General features: G+C 57.4%; 1 protein-coding gene across 5 annotated transcripts in view; it reads right to left on the bottom strand.

The window, feature by feature from the left end:
* PCGF3 (polycomb group ring finger 3) overlaps positions 1-18742 on the bottom strand; it is a 54622-nt gene extending 35880 nt beyond the window's left edge. The window contains exons 1-4 of one of the 5 annotated variants that reach the window (XM_061191804.1): positions 18551-18742; positions 3547-3696; positions 3058-3210; positions 1604-1757 (exon numbers count right to left, since the gene is read on the bottom strand). In XM_061191804.1, the coding sequence (XP_061047787.1) occupies positions 1604-1648 (45 nt within the window). In that variant the 5' untranslated portion in view covers positions 1649-1757; positions 3058-3210; positions 3547-3696; positions 18551-18742. Of the gene's footprint in view, positions 1-1603; positions 1758-3057; positions 3232-3546; positions 3697-18550 lie in introns of all 5 variants that reach the window. The other 4 variants (XM_061191806.1, XM_061191805.1, XM_061191803.1 and 1 more) reach the window with 4 other exon arrangements.
* Between the last annotated feature and the right edge of the window lie 1393 nt (positions 18743-20135).

Below are 20135 nucleotides of genomic sequence, written 5' to 3'. Positions count from 1 at the left end.
CTAATACATGAAATGGTGTGATGTGTCATCAAAGGTTCGGGTTCAGCGGAAATCGAGCTACGGTCTGTGTGTCCAGGAGCAGATCAGCGTGAGCAGGGCTGAGGCCAGGTCCCCGCCCTGCGGCCCTGCTTCCACCACGAGACAGGCAACCACCCAGCCGCCCCGGGGAGGACTGGATCATCCTGCCCCCAGGGCAGCACTGGGCCCCAGACGTGCTGCCGCTTCTCCCCCTTCCGGGCGCCCGGGCCCTCTCTTCCTGCCCAGAACCCCGCGAGGCCGGCTGGCGAGGTGGCGCGAAGCAGGGGAGGTTTGGGGGGCAGTGGGAGGAGAGGCCAGGGGGCAGGCGGGCCGAGCTGAGTCTGGGTCCGGGCAGAAGAAAACGTGGTCCCTCTGGAGCTCTGGTTCCTCCGTAAAGCTGACCACACGGGAGCAGCTAAGGCCCCCCCCACCCTGGGAAGCACAGCCCACAACACGGCATCGTAAAAGTCCAAACGTCTGTGCACTGAAGTGTGGCCACGTCGTCTCTGCCCCGGTGGGCGGGTGCCCTCCAGAGCTGTGGTGGCTCTGACTGGCTCTCCTGCCAGACCGCAGGCTCACGAGGGCAGGGTCTTGTCATCTGACCTAATACAATGCTGTGCAGCAGGGGAAACAGTCCCAAAGATACCACGTCCTACCCAAAACCTGTGTGTCACCTCACATGGCAAAAGGCCCCTGAGGCGGGAGATGGCCCTGGAAGCCCCAGGGGGACCTCGTGTCACCACAGGGCCCTTACGAGGGAGCAGGAGGCTCGCAGGAGACAGGAGAAGCTGCCTGTGGGCTGGGAACAGGGAGGGGGCTTCTGGGAGCTGGAAGGAGCCTCTCCGGGAGGAGCAGCCCTGCCCACACCTGGACTTCAGCCCCGTGAGACCCGTTCTGGACTCTGGCCTGCAGCGCTGGCAGGTGAGACACCCATGCGGCTGCAGCCACTAGATTCCTGGGGATTCCCTGCAGTACAAGTAGGAGACTCGCCGGATGCTGACGCCGTGCAGGATCCAGGAATTTTCAAGACAAGCGTCACTAAGAGAACTCCGCAGAGAGAGACAGAAACACGCTCCGGGAGACGGAGGGCCTCCGCATCCGCGGGGGCGGCAGGCTGGAGAGTGCCGCCTCGCCCAGCGGCCACAGCGCACGTGGCGCACGGGCTCCCGCGGCTCAACACTGATGGAAGGCAGAGGGAAGGAGACGGCTGGGCGGGCAGACAGGCCGAGCGGGACCCGGAGGGGCGGGGCCCCCTGGAGACTAAATCGTCACCTGCGCTGAAACCCAGCAGAATCGACTGTCAGCGCAGACTGACGCAACCAGCAAGGCTGCCAGGCTCAGTTCACCTATAAAACGAGAGAGCCTCTAAACCAGCAAGAACGCCCTACGATTTTCATAGAAAGTAAGACGTGAGGCAGACACTTGTGGTTCGCATCCAAGTCTCTCCTCTCCCCTCGGTCACAGGCGCGAGCCGACACGTGGTCCCCGCTAGAGACACTTCTCCCTCGGCCCGTGCAGTGGGTTCTGAGCTGTCAGGAGAGACTAAAAGGGGTGGTTCTCACAGGGGCTCCACGGGCCAACCCACGGGAAACGAGCCCACGTCTGCGAGGCCCACTCGCTCTGGTGTCATGGTCACCACGTGCTGTGCCAGGCCCGGCCTGACCACTCGGACCCTCTAGGACCGGCTCCGTGAAGAAGGGCCCACACGCCTCGTGGAGCAGGAAGTAATGGGAAATAACCTAAAAGAAGAGAAACCCTAGTCATTCCCAAGGGAAGCAAAGCAGAGACGGGAGAGCGCTGACTGGGCAACGTCCCCGCTGGACGCCGAGGCCCAGGGTGTGCCATCCACCACCGGCCCGACCGAGCCCAGCACTGTGCCCTCGGCTCACTGGGTGCTGTTTACACACTGGACATGTTCACACACGTCACCAACCCAACAGCCAGACCAAAACCAAAACCAGCTCTGAAGCCACAGAGACCAGGGGTTGGGGTCAGTGTGAACTCATGTTTAGTGGCAACCAGGCAAACAGATACAGATGTGTATGCACACAAGTGTGGACTCACCCACTCACTCCCAGCTCTGTCTGCTGGGAGGGCCCGGGAGTGACCACTCCGGGGCAGCCCTAGGACCTGGCGTGTCCACACCACGTCTGCCGCAAGGGGCCAGTGCTGCCTGGACATGCAGCCAGCTCCGGGCTGGGCAAGGAGCATAGCAGGACCTGGGGTCCCCCTGTGCTCAGATAGGGGACAACTACTACTACAGCAGGATAACACAGAAGCCCATGAGGCTACACAGACAGACAGACAAGGGACACCCTTCCTCACAGAATGTGAGCTGATAAATGGAAGGAGGGCTGCAAGGTCACCACCCAAGAACAACTGCAGTGACCACTCGCTTAGGAATCCTCGGTGGGTGGTCAGCAGCAGCGAGACTTCGCCAAGGAAGTGAAGGTTCATAAAGGCTCCAAGCGTCTCCCCACCAAACACTCATCAGCCCCAAGGGAGGGCGGGACCCTCGGGGGAGAAACCCCTAGAGGTCCCCGACTGGGTGACCAGGTGACACCCAGGTGAGGACCGGCCAGCCATCACGTGGAGAAGGACACAGCACCCCTGGCAGGACTCCTGCCAGAGGGCCCCCCACCCCGAGTCCCCAGGGGAGAGGTCACTCTGCAATGCCATCAGGGTCGTAAAAGCTAAGGCCAGACAGGGGGCCAGGCTGTCCAGGCGCAGTGCCCTCCAAGGGGCCTGGGCAGCCAGCTTTGCCCACACGGGGCCTCCATGCCGGCCTCAGGCGCACAAGCAGCTGCCATCACGAGGGGCCAACGCTCACGGTCACCACCACCGCGGCACGGTCCCCAGGCTGCCCTGCACAGCACCCGACACCCAACACCAGACACCAGGTGGGCGCCCATCCGGACAGAGAAGGAGGGTGGCTCGAGGCTCTGGGTTCCGTGCTCCCCCGCCAACTGCGGGGCCCAGGCGGCAGCTGGGACACTTCCTGGGACAGCAGGCCCGCCCGGAGAAGGCCGCATCTCCCACCTCCTCGCGAGGCCGTCTGTCCCCTCCTGCTGCCTCTGCATCGGACGCTTCCGGCTACGGGTGCGACGCGGTCACTCCTCGTCCGCCGTGCCCTCCGCGCTCTGGCTCGTCACGTCTGTGCCTGCCTTGTGTCTCTCGCTGTCTTTCCATTTTCTAGCACAGAAACGGCACCTGCTATTCAATTTCATGTCATTTATGTGATGCACACAGCCGTGTAATTACAGTTTTGCTAGAAGTTTTAGATGAGTCCCACGTAGCAAACAGTGGAACAGAGTTGATCAGAAATGTTAATCAAGAGAAAACTTGAATATATATAAACAATTGTGCCCTAATCTGCTCTGGAGCTGTCACACATTAAATTTTAAAGGAGTTACAAGGCACTGACTTTTTCTATGGTTACAACAGACTCATAAGGTGTAATTCAAGGTAAATTTAATCAATCCACATGCACTGACAGAAGAGGAAGATCAAAGTTTACACTGCATTTACCTGTACACACAGCCGGATCGTCCGCTACATTCTGAAGCCTGTGGAGGCACACGGGACGAGGCGTCACCCCCACGTGCCGTCCACACAGAGCCTGGCTCCCCGGACCAGCAGCTTCGACTGCTCAGGCAAACAGGCCTCTTCCTTTACCTGCTTAAAACAACCAAAAGAAAAACAAGCCTGGTTGACAGTAAGGCACGGACCACGGAGACATGGGCAGGTCTTGGTGGCAGCCTGGTGGCACTGAGGCCCAGGGGCTGCTGGGAGGTGGGGGCATGCAGGGGCTGCACCATGTGCTTTGGGGACCAAGAAGGCAGGACAAGGGCCCAGGAAAGCTCCTGGGGAGGCAGTGGGCTTCAGGGTGACCTAGTGGGAGGCTGGGCCTCAGGGACGCCGGGGAGAGCGAACCGTGTTATTTAATTTCTGTGATGCTTTTCGCATCTCACGCCCTGTGAAGGTGTCCCCCGGGCCGCTCACTCAGTGACCCGAAATGAGGACACCCACAGGCTCGAGCCGGGCTCTGGGCCACCAAGGACAACGGACAAACCAACGCGTGGGGATGGAGCAGGCCCATGCAGGCTTGCGTGGGGCCTCAGCCAGGTGAGCACAGGCGAGCACAGGTGAGGGGCTAGGACGAGCGGCAGGCCAACCAAGGGGCAGCGGAAGGGCGGCAGTGAATCGGTAGCACAAGGCCCCTGGAAGGACCTGGCCTCAGCTCGGGGCAACGGGAGCTGCGGGACCAGAGAGCCGCCAGTTGCTCTCGGAGCTCTGAGGGGTGGGGTGGCTGGGCGTCCAGAACCTCAGTGGACCCCCCCCCTCGTCTGCCCATGCTCCCCCTCCTCATGGAAGCCCAAGGTCTCCCCACCCATCAGGGGGGTAAGGGGGCAGGGCCCGGGGGCTGCTCCCTTCTGAAAAGCAGGGGTGGAAAGCGCCAGGGCCCCGATACCACGAGAGGCACCTGTGGCTTAACAACAGTGGTTAAATGCCACCTGGGGACAAGGGGCCTGACACTCAAGTGATTCATATCACACCCAACTTATATCACTTTTACTCTGCAAGTTTTCCCATAACTGCATGTTTTAGTAACTAGTCTTTAAAGCTCAATTAACTTCTACAAGAAAAAGGAAGAAAGGGAGGGAGGAAGTGGGTCAGTTATTCAGGGAGATTAAAAGGCACTTATGAGAGAACAAAGAGGAGCCCCGAATGTGGGTGTAGACCAGACCCCTGTGAGGGTGGAAACTGCTCCACCTACCGTCCACACAGCGGCCACCGAGCCCCTGAACTCTGGCCAAGTCTGAATGCAGCACCTCAGCGTACTCAGTTTGATTTAATCTCGGTGTGGCCAGCTACACAGTTACAGATGCTTGACATGAGTTCTTAGACATCAGTGAACAAAAAAGACACAACTCCCTAGAGCCCACATTCTCATGGAGGAAGACAGACAATAAGTAATAAATGCCACGAACAGGTACATTATTTAGATGTCAAAGGTGACAAACAGGACAAACCAGAGCAGGGAAAGGGGGTCGGGAAAACAGGGTGGTCGGGAGTATTTCACTGAGAAGGTGACATCTGAGTAATAATATAACATTATGAACAACTTTATGCCAATCGAGTTGAAAGTTCATAAGAAATTGATAAATTCCTAGAAAAATAACTCGGCAGAATTGAGGCAAGTGGAAACAGAACCTGCAGAGTTCTAAGGAAGCTGACCCAGGCCGGTTCTACCAAACCTGTGGGAGCCCCCATCCCACACAGACCCGCCCAGAGAATCCAGGAGACAGTGTTTCCCGACTCTTGTGTGAGGCCTACACAACACACACCGGAGCGGAACGGGGGGGACAGACCAAGTGACAGTCGTGACACCTCCTCCAGGGTGTGCAGGAGGGCCACCCCAGAATACGAGGGGCTCGTGTAAGAAACGGATGGAACTTATGACAAAAGCTAAAAGGAGGGAAATGATAAGATCTTCCCAAAGACGCACAGAAATCATTTGATGAAACTCTATCCATTCATGATTTTCAAACAACTCTCAGCAATTAAGAATAGAAGTAACTGTCCACACCTGATAAAAGCTCTCCATTTAAGAGCCACTAACACACGTATCCACTCGAAGGTTTATGCCTGACATTCACAGCTCTCTTCCCAGCAGCCGCCCGTGGGGAGCAGCGTGGCTGAGTGTCCCGTGTCCTCTGGACGCGGTCTACGGCAGGAAGTCAGCACCCCTGGGGGGCTCGTGACTGGACAGACGCTCCAGGGCACCAACGCTCCAGGAGGCCTAGCCTCCCCCAAGGGGCCCCGACACTGCCAGGCGGCCTCTTTCCACCTCCCCACTCCCCCTGCACCCCCGCTTTCCAAGGGGACCCTGCTCCCTCCTCCCTGGGGGTAGAACATCAGCTTCCAAACCCCCTTCTCTGGTCTCCAGGCTGATCCAGACCCCACTCTGCTTCTCAAGGGCTCTGACGGTCCCAGCAAGCCCTTCTCATTCCAGAATCTTCCATACCTCCCTCCTGACAGGACCCCCTCGACAGGACCCACCCACCCGCTCAGCCCTCTCCCTCCCGTCTTCCGTCCCCCACCCCACAGATCTGCTCTCGACAAGTTCCCGGTGACGAGGACAGCGCCAACGCCCCCACCCTGCAGCCCGGCTGACCCCTCCCATGTGGCCCCTGACACGGGGGAAGCAGCAGGTCATGGAGACCGACCCCAGCCCAACACTGAAGAAGGGCCAGGCCGCGCTCCCCACACCTCTCAGGCTCACCCCGATGCCGGGGGCATTCGCGCCTGCGAGAAGAGGCCCTGCCTTCCTGTGCACTCGCCTCGGATCTCTGCCCTGTCCAGGCCCCTGCCCACCCTGTCTGCAACGCCCCCGCCCCTGACTCCACAGCATGTCTAAGGGGTCTTCCCTGCACTGCTACCCTTGTATTACACCTACGTTATCCCTTTTCGTCCTCTAGGGAGATGCACTGGGTTTGTTTTGCAGCATAAACGCATTTTCTAATCATAATCTGGAATTCTTTACTGAATGTAATCAAGGAGAAAGCCCTACAGTCCTAACCCCCCAATGTCTACTGCTCCTAGTGTAACAGTGCACTTCCCTCCAATACTTGTAATGCACACACACCCGCATCCTCACTCAAATGCACCCTCAGACCCTTGTGACGCACGAATAAAATGCGAGGGTGCGCTGGCGCCCAGCACTGGGCACACTCCGGGGTCTCCGACTGCGGCCGTGGCCACGTGTGGCCGGGGGCCCCCTCGGCCCCTCCCTCAGCCAGTCCCATCCCCTTCCCCTCAGGACCCCCAGAGAAAGAACTGCTGCCCCACACAAGCCCACCCTGGTCATGCTTCCTGCCGTTCACATATCTTACGAGAACCTTAAAGTTTTCTATTTATTTGGGGGTTCGTGTTGCTAAGTTATACTTTCCTAGGAAACGGGTCATCAAATTGATTGGCACAGAACTGCTCACAGCAGCCTGTAAACTCATTAAACAGCTGCCCCGCGGAACGCCTGCCAAATAACAACGGCACGTACTTTAAAGGACCGCCGGGGCCCTGGCTCTGGAAGCTGTGTGCACGGGGCAGGCCGCCGTCCTGAGACCCGCGAGCGGCCGCGTGGGCAGCGGCTCCCTCCTTCTGTCTGAGCGGCGCCTGCCCTGACGCTCGGCCCCTCGCCCACAGCGGGCCACCTGCCCGTGTCCCTCGGGGCTGTGGGGACGAGGCGCTGTGCGGACGGCCGTTCTGGGGACACGCCCACTGTGGAGGCCGCCTGTGCCCCGGGGGGCCGTTCTCCCAGCCTCGCCCCGCCACCACGGCCTCCGCGGCCTTCCGCACCCGCGGCCCTGCCCTGGAGGACGCTGTGGCTCCTGGCTGGACGGCCCCCTCAACCACTGGCGCCGCCGATCCCTTCTCCAGAGCAGCCTGAGCAGCCTTAGAAACACGAAGCAGACACAGCCCCCCGAACGAACCAACCGAAGGAGCCCGAGCGCCGACAAGGGGGGCCCGCCCTCCACGTCCCGCCGTGTCCACGTCGGTGTCCACGACGGCTCCACTGCCCTCGGCCTTGCCCACCCCTCAGCTGTGTGTGTGCTGCTCCCTGGCAGCCTGGCACTCCGTCCTCAGGGCGGCCACCAGAGACCCCAAGACTCCTGGAGAGGCCACCCAAGCCCCAATCTGAACCTGCGCTGTCCTGTCCCCATGCTGTCACCACCCTCAGTGTCTGTGCCCGGCGCCCCCGGCAGCGCCAAGGCCGTGTCCTGCCCACGGGCACCACGTCCAGCAGGGCGCCCGCCCCAGAGCCGGTGCCCAGGAAGGAAGCCCTGTCCTGTCAGCTGGCACCCAAGCACTCTGGGAACCCTACTCCTCATTTCACACAGAAATCACCAAACTGCCAGCCTCTGCTCCCCGCCAACACCCTCTTCTCAAGACAAGGCGCTCCGAGCGGAGGCTGTGCTCAGCTCCCCCCCGACTGCACCCAGCGGAGCTGGACAGGCCACCCCGGTGCCCCAGGTGGGTGCATGAGAGGAGCCCCGCTCTGTCGGGTCCCCCGAGGCCCTTTCCCCTCGGCTGGCCTGTCCCCACGGCCTCACTGCTCTCCCAGCAGCCCCGGCGACCTCACTCGCACACCCACCACCCGAGCTCTGCCCGGTCCTGCTCACCAGGCGAGCCCACACCCATGACGGTGCCTGGCACACAGCGGGTCACGGGACTCACACTCTGGTAGCAGCGCTGGGTCTGTGCGAGGCCTGAAAGGTGGACGGCCCCACCGGGCTCTGTGCTCACACCTGCCCCGCTCCCGTGCCGTCCACGTCGGGCCGCACTGACCCCAACACGGCTCGAGGGGTCCCCGGTGTGAAATCCTGCAAAGGCTCAGGGAAAGCTACGGCCTCCGGTGGCCCACGAGGCCCCAAGGCCACCTTCCTTCACGACGGCCACGGTGGACCCCCTTGGGGGTCTAGATCATTCTAAGTGCAGTCCCGCCTCGGGGTCCTCACATTACTGTACTCTCTGCCGGGACGTTCTCTCTCCGACGGCCACGTGGCCCCTCCGTCACCCCCAGCAAGCCTCTGCTCCAGTGCCACCTCCCTAGCGAGCTTTCTGAGACCACCTGTTTAAGGTCCACGCACACACACACAGGACTCTGAGCTACCCCCGCAACCTATAACTTACTGATTCTGTTTTTACCCACCTCCCTAGACTACAGAGTCAGCCATGTGACTGGCAACATTGAAAATTCAACAGAAAGACTGTATGATAAAGTTGAGAAAATCCTGGGACCTCCCTGGTGGTCCAGCGGGGAAGACTCCGCACTCCCAACACAGGGGGCCCGGGTTCGATCCCTGGTCAGGGAACTAGATCCCACGTGCCACAACTAAGAGTTCGTATGCTGCAACGAAAGATCCCACATGCTGCAAGCAACAAAGATCCGGCGCAGCCAAATAAATAAATAAATAAATGAATAAATATTTTTTAAAAAGTTGAGAAAATCCTTCCAAAGGGTAGAAAAGACAGGAAAGAGAAGAGATGCAACATCCAACTAACAGGTGTTTCAGAAAAAGAAAACAGAGAAGGAGCTTTGACGTCCAGTCTCATGTTTTACTTCTCAAGCTGGGTAATGAGTACCCGTGTATTCCTGTGTCATCCGCTATGCTCGTTTACAGGCAATATTTCATGACTTGGAAAAAATGATTCGAGTATTTCCCCAGCTGGAAGAATCAGACGGCAAGGGACCAAGTGCCGACCCATATCCAACCAGGTCCCCGCACCTGAAGCCATCAAGGGCACCAGGAAGGATCCTAAAGGTTCTGGGGAAAGGAGGTGCCCCACGCGGGGTAGGAGTCAGCCAGCACCAGACCCTTCACCTGCAACACCTAACTCTACGAGGCAAAGCGGTGACTCTTTCCAAGGTCCAAGGAAAGACAACTTTAAGGTAGATTCTACATCCAGCCAAACTACCGACCAAGTGCGAACTTTCAGAGGTCTCAGGAAACGTGCTCAAGCACTGCTTCAAAAACGCCCTTGAGCACGTGTTACGTGCCCACAGGTGCTCACAGGTCAGCACAGGTGCAGTGATGAGCAGGCTGGGCCGCTCTGACCGGGACCGAGGACAACCATGCGGAGGGACGTTGCAACTTTGACCCTGGGGGGCAGGGCACCGTGCAGACAGGGCGAGGGACCCCGCACGCTCAGCACCAGGCCTCTAGACAGGACGGGGGTGAAGACAGGGGGCCAAGGAGGGTGCGGGGATCAGGCCCAACCCTCGAGAACCTGGACCAGGACAGTAACGTCAGACAAAGTGAGGCCAAAGGGAAGGTGCAGTTAGAACGTAGCCTGAAACAGACTGTATTTACATAATCACATCGATTTCCCACTCAGATCCAAGCTTTGGAGAAGCACGAAAAATGCCGCGAAAGGACTGGGGACCCCAAGTTTCCACTGGCAGGCATCTGGCTGCGGACGCTACTCCACAGCAGACACGGGGCCCCTTCATGAAAAAACCACGGGCGGAACCACGGACCTGGGCCGGGATCCCCACAGGGTCTCAGAACCGCGCGGCAACTCCTCGTCACCCCCCACTTCCCACGTCTGAACTAGAACAGTTGCGCCTGCTGGCACGTCCGCCCTGTGGTGCTATGGGGCGGGCACAGCGCCCACCTCGCTGGTTCACAGCTGCACCTGGTAGGTCACACCAGACAGGTGATCCAGGGGATGAGACTCTGCAGAACCTTGGAAGGGAGGGGCAAGTGTGTTTTGCATTTGGGGGATATGAATTTTAGGGGGGCCAGAGGGGAGACTATGGTAGGCAGAATTCTGAGAGGCCCCAAGATTCTGGGCCCTGGTGTACACACGCCTCTGGCCTTACTATCCCACGTACTGCTGTAAAGGGGTTTTTGAAGATGTAATTGAGGTCTCAAATCAGCTGACCTTAAAATACGGCGAGTATCCAGTGGCCTGACCAAATTGCATGGTCTTTCAAAGCAGAGTTTTCTCCAGCTGGAGGCAGAAGAGAAGGTCAGAGGGATGAGTCCTGCTGACCTGGCAGAAAGCAACATGGTTTGTCAACTGCCCATGGCCCCCCGGGCAAAAAACGAGGGGGCTTCTAGGAGCTGAGGGCAGTCCCCAGCCGTGAGTCCCAGACAAGAGCTGCAGCTTGGCCCACACACTGACTTCAGCCTCTGAGGCCCTGAGCAGAGGAGTCAGCCACACCCGGCTGGACTCCTGACCATGGAACTGTGACTAATAACTGGGTGTCCTTTTAAGCCACTAAGTTGGTGGCAGTTTGCTTTCCAGCAATAGAAAACGAAGACAATAGTGTTTAGAGAAATGGACGATGCTGGCAGAAGTCCCAAGCATGTAAAATACAGAGTCGCCACCAACTCTGGAAATATTCTCATTAGGCAAGTACTCTCCCAATTCTAGAGACCAGAATCAGGTTAATAAACACATGGAAGCAGCGGGAGTCCCCTGGTATGGACTAAATTGTGCCCCCAAAATTCATGTGTTGAAGCCCTAACCCCCATCTCCAAACATGGGGCCTTTGGGAGGTTGAGATTCAGGACAGTGGGGCCAGGATGGGATTGGTGCCCTGAGAGGAAGGGATCGGCAGGCTCTCCGTGTGCCTGTGCGGACACGGCAAGAAGGCGCGTCTGCAGGCCAGGATGCGGGTCCTCACCGGGAACCAAACCCACTGGCGGTACCTTGAGCTTGGACCCCAGCCTCCAGGACTGTGAGAAATAAATGCCTGCTGTTTTAACCACCCTGTGAAGGACTTCCCTGGTGGCCCAGTGGTTAAGAATCCGTCTGCCAATGCAGGGGACACGGGTTCGAGCCCTGGACCGAGAAGATCCCACAAGCCGCGGAGCAACTAAGCCCGTGTGCTGCAACTACTGAGCCTGCACTCTAGAGCCCATGTGCCACAACTACTGAGCCCGTGCGCCACAACTACTGAGCCCACGCACCACAACTACTGAGCCTGTGAGCCACAAGTATTGAGCCCGCGAGCCACAACTACTGAGCCCGTGCACCACAACTACTGAAGCCCGCGCACAGCAACGAAGAGCCAATGCAGCCAAAAATAAATAAATAAATAAATAAATAAAAACAACAGAAACCAGCCCGTGACGCTCTGTCCCACAGCCACGCTGAGGCATGCTCTCCGGGCCCCTTCAGTGAAAGGCCAGGGAAACCCGTCTGCCTCCAGCAGCTCCCAGCTCCAGCGTGCAGAAAGCAGTTTCTCTGTGATAGCAGAAGCCCTATTTCCTGTAACAAGTTCAAAAAATTCTACCCACTAAACCTTTTACATATATATATATATTTTTTTTTAAATAAATTTATTTATGTTTGGCTGCGTTGGGTCTTCGTTGCTGTGTGTGGGCTTTCTCTAGTTGTGGTGAGCGGGGGCTACTCTTTGTTGTGGTGCGCGAGCTTCTCATTGCAGTGGCTTCTCTTGTTGCGGAGCACGGGCTCTAGGCACGTGGGCTCAGTAGTTGTGGCACGCGGGCTCTTGAGCACAGGCTCAGTAGTTGTGATGCAGTCTCAGAAGTTGTGGTGCACGGGCTCAGTAGTTGTAGCACGCGGGCTCCAGAGCGCAGGCTCTGTAGTTGTGGCACACGGGCTTAGTTGCTCCACGGCATGTGGGATCTTCCTGAACCAGGGCTCGAACCCGTGTCCCCTGCGTTGGCAGGCGGATTCTTAACCACTGCGCCACCAGGGAAGCCCTAAACCTTTTATAAAGTCTGCTAAAAGCAACAAAGCCCACTGGAGTGGGACTCACCACCATGTGCCCGCAAGAAGTGATACAGTGGCTCCAGGACACCTCCCCGTCAGACACAGATGGAGGCGGCTGATGGATTCACCCTCTTGCAAGAGCACGGGCAGCTCTCCAGGACGAAGGCACGACTCCCCTGGGCTCCCCAACAGTCTCTGCTCCCTGGAGACTCAGCCCAGCCCACGGGGCCCTGGGAACCGAGGCACAAGAAGTGTGACCAGCAGCGCTGACCGAGTGGTGCCACAACCTGATGGCACGGCACGAAGCACAACAGTGCCTGAGAAGCCAGCTCAACCCAGAGCCTGGCCCAGCCTCCGTCTCACCCCCTTTAGTCTACGGAGTAAACAGGACAACAGACAAAGGTGGACGACACCATAAGTGAAGAATCAGAAAAACTCAGATGTGACAGATGGCCTGGAAAAGTCGATGCTGTAGGGGGAAAGTGGGGAGCCTGAAATGAAAGACACTACAGGGGGCATGACCCCCAGTGCCCCATGGGGAACTGCGTCTGGTTCAGGGAAAACGCCCTGGAAGACACTGTTGAGACAACCGGGGAGAGTTGAAAATAGACAGGAAATTAGTCAGTATGTGGAATAAGTGTCTACTTCTCAGGTGTGGTCATGACATTACAGTCGTGTGCAGACCATCCTCTTACTAGGACCTCCGTGCTCTGAATTACCTAAGGAACATGGCAGCTGGTTTGCAGCTACTTTCAGATGATTCAACGATAAATATGTATTTAAAAAAAGAGATAAGCAAATGTGGCAAGACGTACGTAATTGCTGGATCTCGGGGAAGGGTAGAAGAGTGCTCATTGTCTAATTCTTTTGGTTTTTCTCCACTGTGTTTTTTTTCTCAAAAACTTCAGTAAAAAAGAGTAAATTACTTGAAAAAAAAAGAAGAGGCTAACCCTTCTCTGCTCCTCACTACCTGTGACCGTGCCCTGTGCCTGCATTTCCTCACCAGGCAAATGCGGGTGAGCAGAAAGCATCCTGGGGTGACTTTAAGATCGAAGGTGTTGGGACTTCCCTGATGGTCCAGTGGGTAAGACTCCGCGCTCCCAATGCAGAGGGCCCAGGTTCAACCCCTGGTCAGGAAACTAGATCCCACATGCCACAACTAAAAGATCCCACATGCCGCAATTAAGACCCGGCACAGCCAAATCAATAAACAAATATTAAAAAAAAAAAAAAAGATTGAAGGTGTTAATACACAGAACACCTTCAGAACAGGACCACAAAAGGGAACAACAAGGTCAGCTTTTAGTTATTCTTCATTGAGCACCTATTACAGGTCAGGCCCTGCTAAGAATCAGCAAATATAGCAGCTGACACGACCCCCACAAGACCCACATAGGTCAAGAGGTCTGTGGACAGCTTTCTACTGTTTGCTTATTTCGTGTTAAACAACTGGAATTTGCTGTTAGTGTAGCAAAGTCCAGCAAATATTGATGCATTTGCCCAAAAAAAAAAAAAAAATTCCAGTTTACCTCAACTCTCTAAATTCACCTAAGCATTAGAAGTTCTCTTCAAAAAAAACCCACTCAACCTAACAATTGGTTTTTAAGGACAATATTTTCTAGTGAGTTTTAGTTCTTCTCAATGAAGGGTTTTGCTTAATTCAATGGACAATTCTGAAGCAATGCTCCCGCCTTAACCCTCTCATCACGTGTTAAGTGTTTCATTATTGTCGTCTGGGCCTTCATATAATTCAGTACTGTAGGGAGAAACATGCAGATTAGAAAAGACAATCTAGTTACTTTTATTCTTTAAATTATTTTTAAATAAATAAATAAATTTATTTATTTATTTTTGGCTGCATTGGGTCTCTTGCTGTGTGTAGGCTTTCTCTAGTTGCGGCGAGCAGGGGCTACCCTTCATTGACGTGCACGGGCCTCTCGTTGCGGTGGCTTCTCTTGTTGCAGAGCACGGGCTCTAGGCACGCGGGCTTCAGTAGTTGTGGCCTGCGGGCTCAGTAGTCGTGGCTCGCGGGCTCCAGAGCACAGCCTCAGTAGTTATGGCGCACGGGCTCAGCTGCTCCGCAGCATGTGGGATCTTCCCGGACCAGGGCTCGAACCTGTGTCCCCTGCATTGGCAGGCAGATTCTTAACCACTGTGCCACCAGGGAAGTCCCTCTAGTTATTTTTTAAAACCTCACTTTTTAAAATTCAATGAAAAACTATCAACTTGTAGAACTGAAGAACAGTTCCATTTTTTGACACACAATGAATTGTGCAGCATTTTTGCAACAGTGACAGCAAATATCGGAAAGGTAGTAAGAAACTGTCCCCAAACCTCAACATATTTCAATAGAGAAGAAAATTACATTTTCAGTCTCAAATTCGATTCTGACCATTAACCAAATAAAGCTCCAATGAAGTAACAAATCCTGCCATTTAGTAGATTAAAGAGTAACAGTACAGACCAAAACAAACCTTGCTTTATAATCCAAATCAAACAACCCAAATAAATAATTCCAATCACTGGCAAAGGGCCCTGCCTCACCCCAGCAGGGTGGAAACCTGGCAGGTCCACAGAGCAGGGTGGCAGGAGGGGACACCTCCCTCCATGTGGTGACAAGTTCTCGAGGGAGCCTCCCTTGCGGGCCCTGCATGAGTGCCCTGTGCTGCAGCCCCAGCCCAAGCGCCACAAAGTCCAAGCACCGGGGAGGAGAGGCCACAGGGCTGAGCACAGAGGCCCTTGCACACAGGTTCCTGGAGCATCCTTCCCTACAAAGGTCAAATAAAAACAGTTTGGGATCTCACATCTTAAAAACGTCTTACAAATGTCAGTTGATCATTTCTGGAGGAAAATAATTGGCAGGAATAAAATGAAGCTCTAGAAACAACTAAAATCACTGTACTTGAAGCTTCCAAGAACTCTATATCACCGACACATACACACCTACAATTTAATTGTATGTGGGAAGCGGGGGAGCTTACGGTTTGCTACAGCTGTTCTAAGTTAATTCCTAAAAATCTTTCTTATTTGTAATTTCTCTCCTGTCATGCGTAAGCTCCGGCGTCATCACATCATCACAATGGTGACATCAGAGCAACCTGTGTAACTAAAGAGACAGCGGAGCTGCCGCAAGCTTGGGCTGAGCGCACGGCTCTACACAATTCTGTGCACTCACCTGCAGGGCACTTCTCAGGCACAGGCCCCTCAGGAGCTAACAACACCTCATCCATGCCAGGCATCAGGATGGCCCAGGGGCCCCCACCCCCTCCCAGGAAGCACACCCTTGTGGAGTGCCTCCCCCTCAAGCGTGGGCTGGGCCTGGTGACTAGGTTCTAACAAAGGATATGGCAAAAGGCATGGGATATCACTGCCAAGATGAGGTCATGAAGACTGCGGCCTCCTGCTTGCTCCCTTGTCCTGTCGCCAGCCCTCGAGCTGCCCCACGGATGTCTCCAGCCAGCAGCCTGGAAGCAAATCCTCCCCAGTGGAACCTCCAGACAAGACCACAGTGCCGGTGGGCACCCTGACGGCAGCCTTGTGAGACCCTGGGCCCGAGGACCCAGCTAAGCTATGCCTGGATTCCTGACCCACAGACAGTGTGACATAATAACTGGTATTGTTTTAAGGCACTACATTTTGGGGTAGTTTACGGGACAGTAATATATAAATACAACCATCCAGCACTGTCACACCTTCAGAAATCCAAAAATGGGAAAATAAAAAGCCTAACCAAACCTGAATGCCCAGTTTTACAAGTCTTTTCCAAAGCTTCACAAAGCAAATTAAGTTTTTTAAAAAGCAAAGTACATGTTAAAAAAACAAAAACAAAAAACCCACAGGGACTTCCTGGTGGTCCAGTAGTTAAGAATCCACCTTCCAATGCAGGGGACGCTGGTTCGATCCCTGTCGGGGAACTAAGATCCCACATGCCGTGGGGCAACTAAGCCCACGCGAGCCCTAGAGCCCACGGGCCACAACTAGGCAGAAGACCGCGCACCGCAATGAAAGATCCCGCGTGCCGCAACTAAGACGTGCCGCAACTAAGACGTGCCACAACTAAGACCCGACGCAGCCAAATAAATTTAAAAACAAACAAACAAAAAAACACACACACACAGAAAAAGTAAGCATTGAGTAACACGGTCCCAAGTGTGGTTACATTTGACAAATAAAAATAGGCTGGACTATTCAGGGGCTCCATTCGCTTAAGCTCAGTTACAATGAAATGTTACACTGAAAATGCAAAGGGGTTTTCTCCTAAGTAATCAAGAAGTGAAGTTATGGCACAAAATGAAATACTGAACTGACCAGTTCAAGCATCTCCCTCGGGAATTTTAGACTCGTGCCTCACCCTAATGCAGGTTGACCTTTCTGAAAGCACTCCCGCCTTTCGTCCATGCAATGAATGTGCTGCACGCCCACCCCATGCCAGGGAGCCAGTGCCTGCCTGGGCTTTCCATCCTCTCAAACTCCTCCAACATTATCCTACTGGACACACTCTGGAGCCCTTCCCCAGCCAAAGGGCAGCACTTCTCCATCCCCACTTCCGAATTAAAGGGCAACACGGGCAAGATCTAGATGAAGTCTGCTTTGAAGGTTTCAGAGAAGCAAAGCTCCCATCCCAAGGTCCTTTCCTGGAGTGGAGAAGGTGCCTGATGGCTCACCTGACACGCACTGGGCCGACTGGCCCCAAACCCTTCCCTCAGCCCACACTCCCAGCTTGGACCCCACCCCTCCAGGAAATTCCTGGACACAGAAAACACCTCCAGACCTTGAGAATGGGGCTCTTTTGGTGACACCACTGGAGGGAGGGGAGGGCAGGAGTGGTTGAAGGTGCCTGACACTGACCACAGGGCCCAGGTAAGGAAAGGATGGCAGCCCTGGAGCAGGGACGGGAGAACAGGGTAGGGGACAGCTTTCTGGGTCTGGGGAGGGGCAAAGCACTGGCCTGGGGCATGGAGCCAGTGTGGACTAGGAGCCCCCCCCCTTGAGTCCCCAGAGCTGGGAGGATGGGCCTCAACCCTGCCTACCCCCAGGGCCCAGCCCAGGCAGCATGTGCTGAAGGTCAGGTCTGTGAGGCCCAGGTGCTCAGGGGCCTCACGGAGAGGGCTGGTTTGCACCTGTGGGGCTCAGGTGACCAGGATCCCTGATGCTCCAGAGCCTTTATAGAAGCTGGGTCCAGCTGAGTGGGCTGGGTAGCTTCTGGGCACCTCTGGAACCTGCCCCAGGGCCCAACCCCCTGGGGGTCCAGCCTGGGGTCCCAGCGCGCCTTACATACCACCCTTGAGGTCTGAGTGCTTCTCAGTGACTCATTCAAGAGCCTTGGCCTCCCTGGGGACCTGTCTCCAAGTTCCAGCTCTTATCACGGTTGTGGCCCTCTCAGAGCCAGCCTTCTTCATGGCTGCCCCAACATCCGACTCTCCTACATGACCTACCTGGGTCATCCCTGGAGCCTGTCACAAGGCAAGAGCCCTCCACATGGCACAGTCCCAGGGTCATGGCCTCCTGGGAAAGAGGGGCTGTCCCAGGGTCCCAGAGGTGCTCACAGGATGGTTCCAGAATTCTGGTCCTACTGGGGGCCAGTCCTGGGGTCCAGACCTCCCCAGGTGACCCATCCTAAGGTCCAGGCCTCCTCAGTGACTTGTCCCAGTGTCCCAGCTGTTCCTGGGTCCTGGCCCTGCTCGGTGACCTGTCTCGGGTCCAGCTCTCTGATTCCTGCTGAGTCTTAAGGTTCCAGCCCTCCTCTGTGACCCATAGTGAGGCTGAACCCTCCTCCATGACCCGTATCAGGGTTGGGCTCTCCTAGGTGATCTGTCTCAGGGTACAGTGAGTGCTTCCTAGTCCTTTTCTTGGTGGGTCCCGGGGTCCAGCCCTCCCCGGTGACCCGTCCTGGGGTCTGGTCCTCCATGGTCCCTCCGCGGTGTCCCGTCCTGGGGTCCGGTCCTCCCTGGCCCCTCCGCGGTGACCCGTCCTGAGGTCCGGTCCTCCCTGGTCCCTCCCCGGTGACCCGTCCTGGGGTCTGGTCCTCTCTGGTCCCTCCCCGGTGACCCGTCCTGGGGTCCAGTCCTCCTTGGTCCCTCCCCGAAGACCCGTCCCGGGGTCGGGCCCTCCCCGGGGTCCCGGCCCCGCCGAACGGAGTCGGGGATCCGCAGGCCGGGCCGACGAGGGCGCAGGGGCGCGGGCCGGGGTTCGGAGCCTTCCGGGCCCGGACACGGGCCGAGGCCGCGGCCTGTGTAGCGAGCGCCGCGGGCCGGGCCGGGCGGGGCGCGGACTCACTGACCTGCCGTCTCAGCTTCGGGCGAGCGGGGCGCACGCGGGGGCCGCGCCGGGAGAGGGAGGGGGCGCCGCTCCCTCCGGGTCCCCCCCAAGAGCAGGAGAAAAAAACCCGTCCGGAGTTTAAAACAAAGAGGCGGAAATGCCCGAGCAGAGCCGAGCGCAGAGTCGGGGGCGCCGCTCTTGGAGCATGCGCGTTGCGCGGACCGGCTCCCACCCGGCAGCCGGGGCAGGGGCGGGGCCTGGAGTCGGTGGGTCCCGGGGCGGGGGCCAGGGCGTGGTCAGAGGGCGCAGGCGCGTCCGGCCTGGGCTCGGCCCTGGGACCTGGAGAGGTGAGGGGGCCGGGGGCGGGAACCTAGGAGGGGGCGTGGTCAGAAGGTGTGGGTGGGGACAGAAGGCGGGGTCAGAGGGAGATGGACCTGGAGAGCCCCGGGGCCGGGCTCTGCGCGGAGACCCGTGAGGGGTCGGGGAGGCGGGGCCAGAGATGGGGCGGGGCCTCGAGGAGGTGTCGGGCGATCCCTGGCCTGGGGGCGGGGCCGAGGCGGGGCCGGGGCGTGGTCGGCTGGCGCCGCGCCAGGAGGGGGAGCGGCTTGCGGAACCCTGGAACCTGCAGGCAGCTGGCGCTCCGGGACCAGGGGTTTCCTCCGAGGGAGGCGGTCTTGCTCTTGCATTCCTGTTCTTCCTGGGAACTAGCACCAGGCAGGAGCGGGGGCGCCTCAGACAGGGACCCTGCCTCCCGGGCTCCCGGACAGTAGGCAACAAGGCTGACCCCACAACTCGTCCCTGTTTCCGGCTTTCCGCAGGCCCCGCCCTGGAGCTGTAAGCAGTGACCGTGACGTCCACGCCCTCGTGGGGTCCGCACTGCGAGGGGGGGCGGGAATAACAGAGGAGAACGTAAATGCGGTGTCCTGTGGGAAACAAGCCGGGTGGGGGAGGCAGTGGGTGTCCGGAGTTGGTTACATAGAGTGAATGGGCACGGAAGGGACGCAGGGAGCGAGCCCTGCAAGTGTCTGGGGATGGGGCCGGTTCACAGGCAGGAAGTCCAGCCAGCCTCAGGCCCCGAAGTAAGAGGGGGGTGTGGAGGATGCTTTCCAGTGACCAGCCCAAAAGCTAGAGGGCACAGAGAGGCTGGAGATGAGGTCAGATGCGCGGTGCCTGGGCTGAGCAGAGGGCTGTGGGCACGGGGCTGGCCTCCCGCTGCCCTGTGTCTGCGGGGGCGAGGCTGGAGCAGGAGGCAGTGCAGGGGTGCCAGGGCGCTACACCTGGTGGTGCCCTGGAGGGCGGGAAGGGTGGGACTGCTGAGAAGAAGAGGCGGGGTGGGCAGCTGCTGACCATCTGGGGAGGTGATGTCGCTAGACCCCCAACTGGGACTGCTGTGAGGCTGGGGGCTGCAGGAGTGCAACGTGAGCTTGTAGTGTCTGGAGGTGATGAGATGGTCAAGGGAGCCAGTGAGGGATGGGGGACCGAGCCCCCTGCAGCCCTCCCAGTGGAGAAACCCAGGAGTCCAGGAGGAGCCGGTGAGAAAGACCCAGATGGAGCAGACTGAGGAGGAGGACCCCAGGGGTGAGTGATGTCCATTTGGCTGCTGGAGG

This window comes from Eubalaena glacialis, chromosome 5, assembly GCF_028564815.1.
Source record: "Eubalaena glacialis isolate mEubGla1 chromosome 5, mEubGla1.1.hap2.+ XY, whole genome shotgun sequence".
NCBI lineage: Eukaryota > Metazoa > Chordata > Mammalia > Artiodactyla > Balaenidae > Eubalaena > Eubalaena glacialis.
The sequence above is the reverse complement of the archived record's forward strand: the minus strand, read 5'-3'. Positions and strand labels throughout refer to the sequence as shown.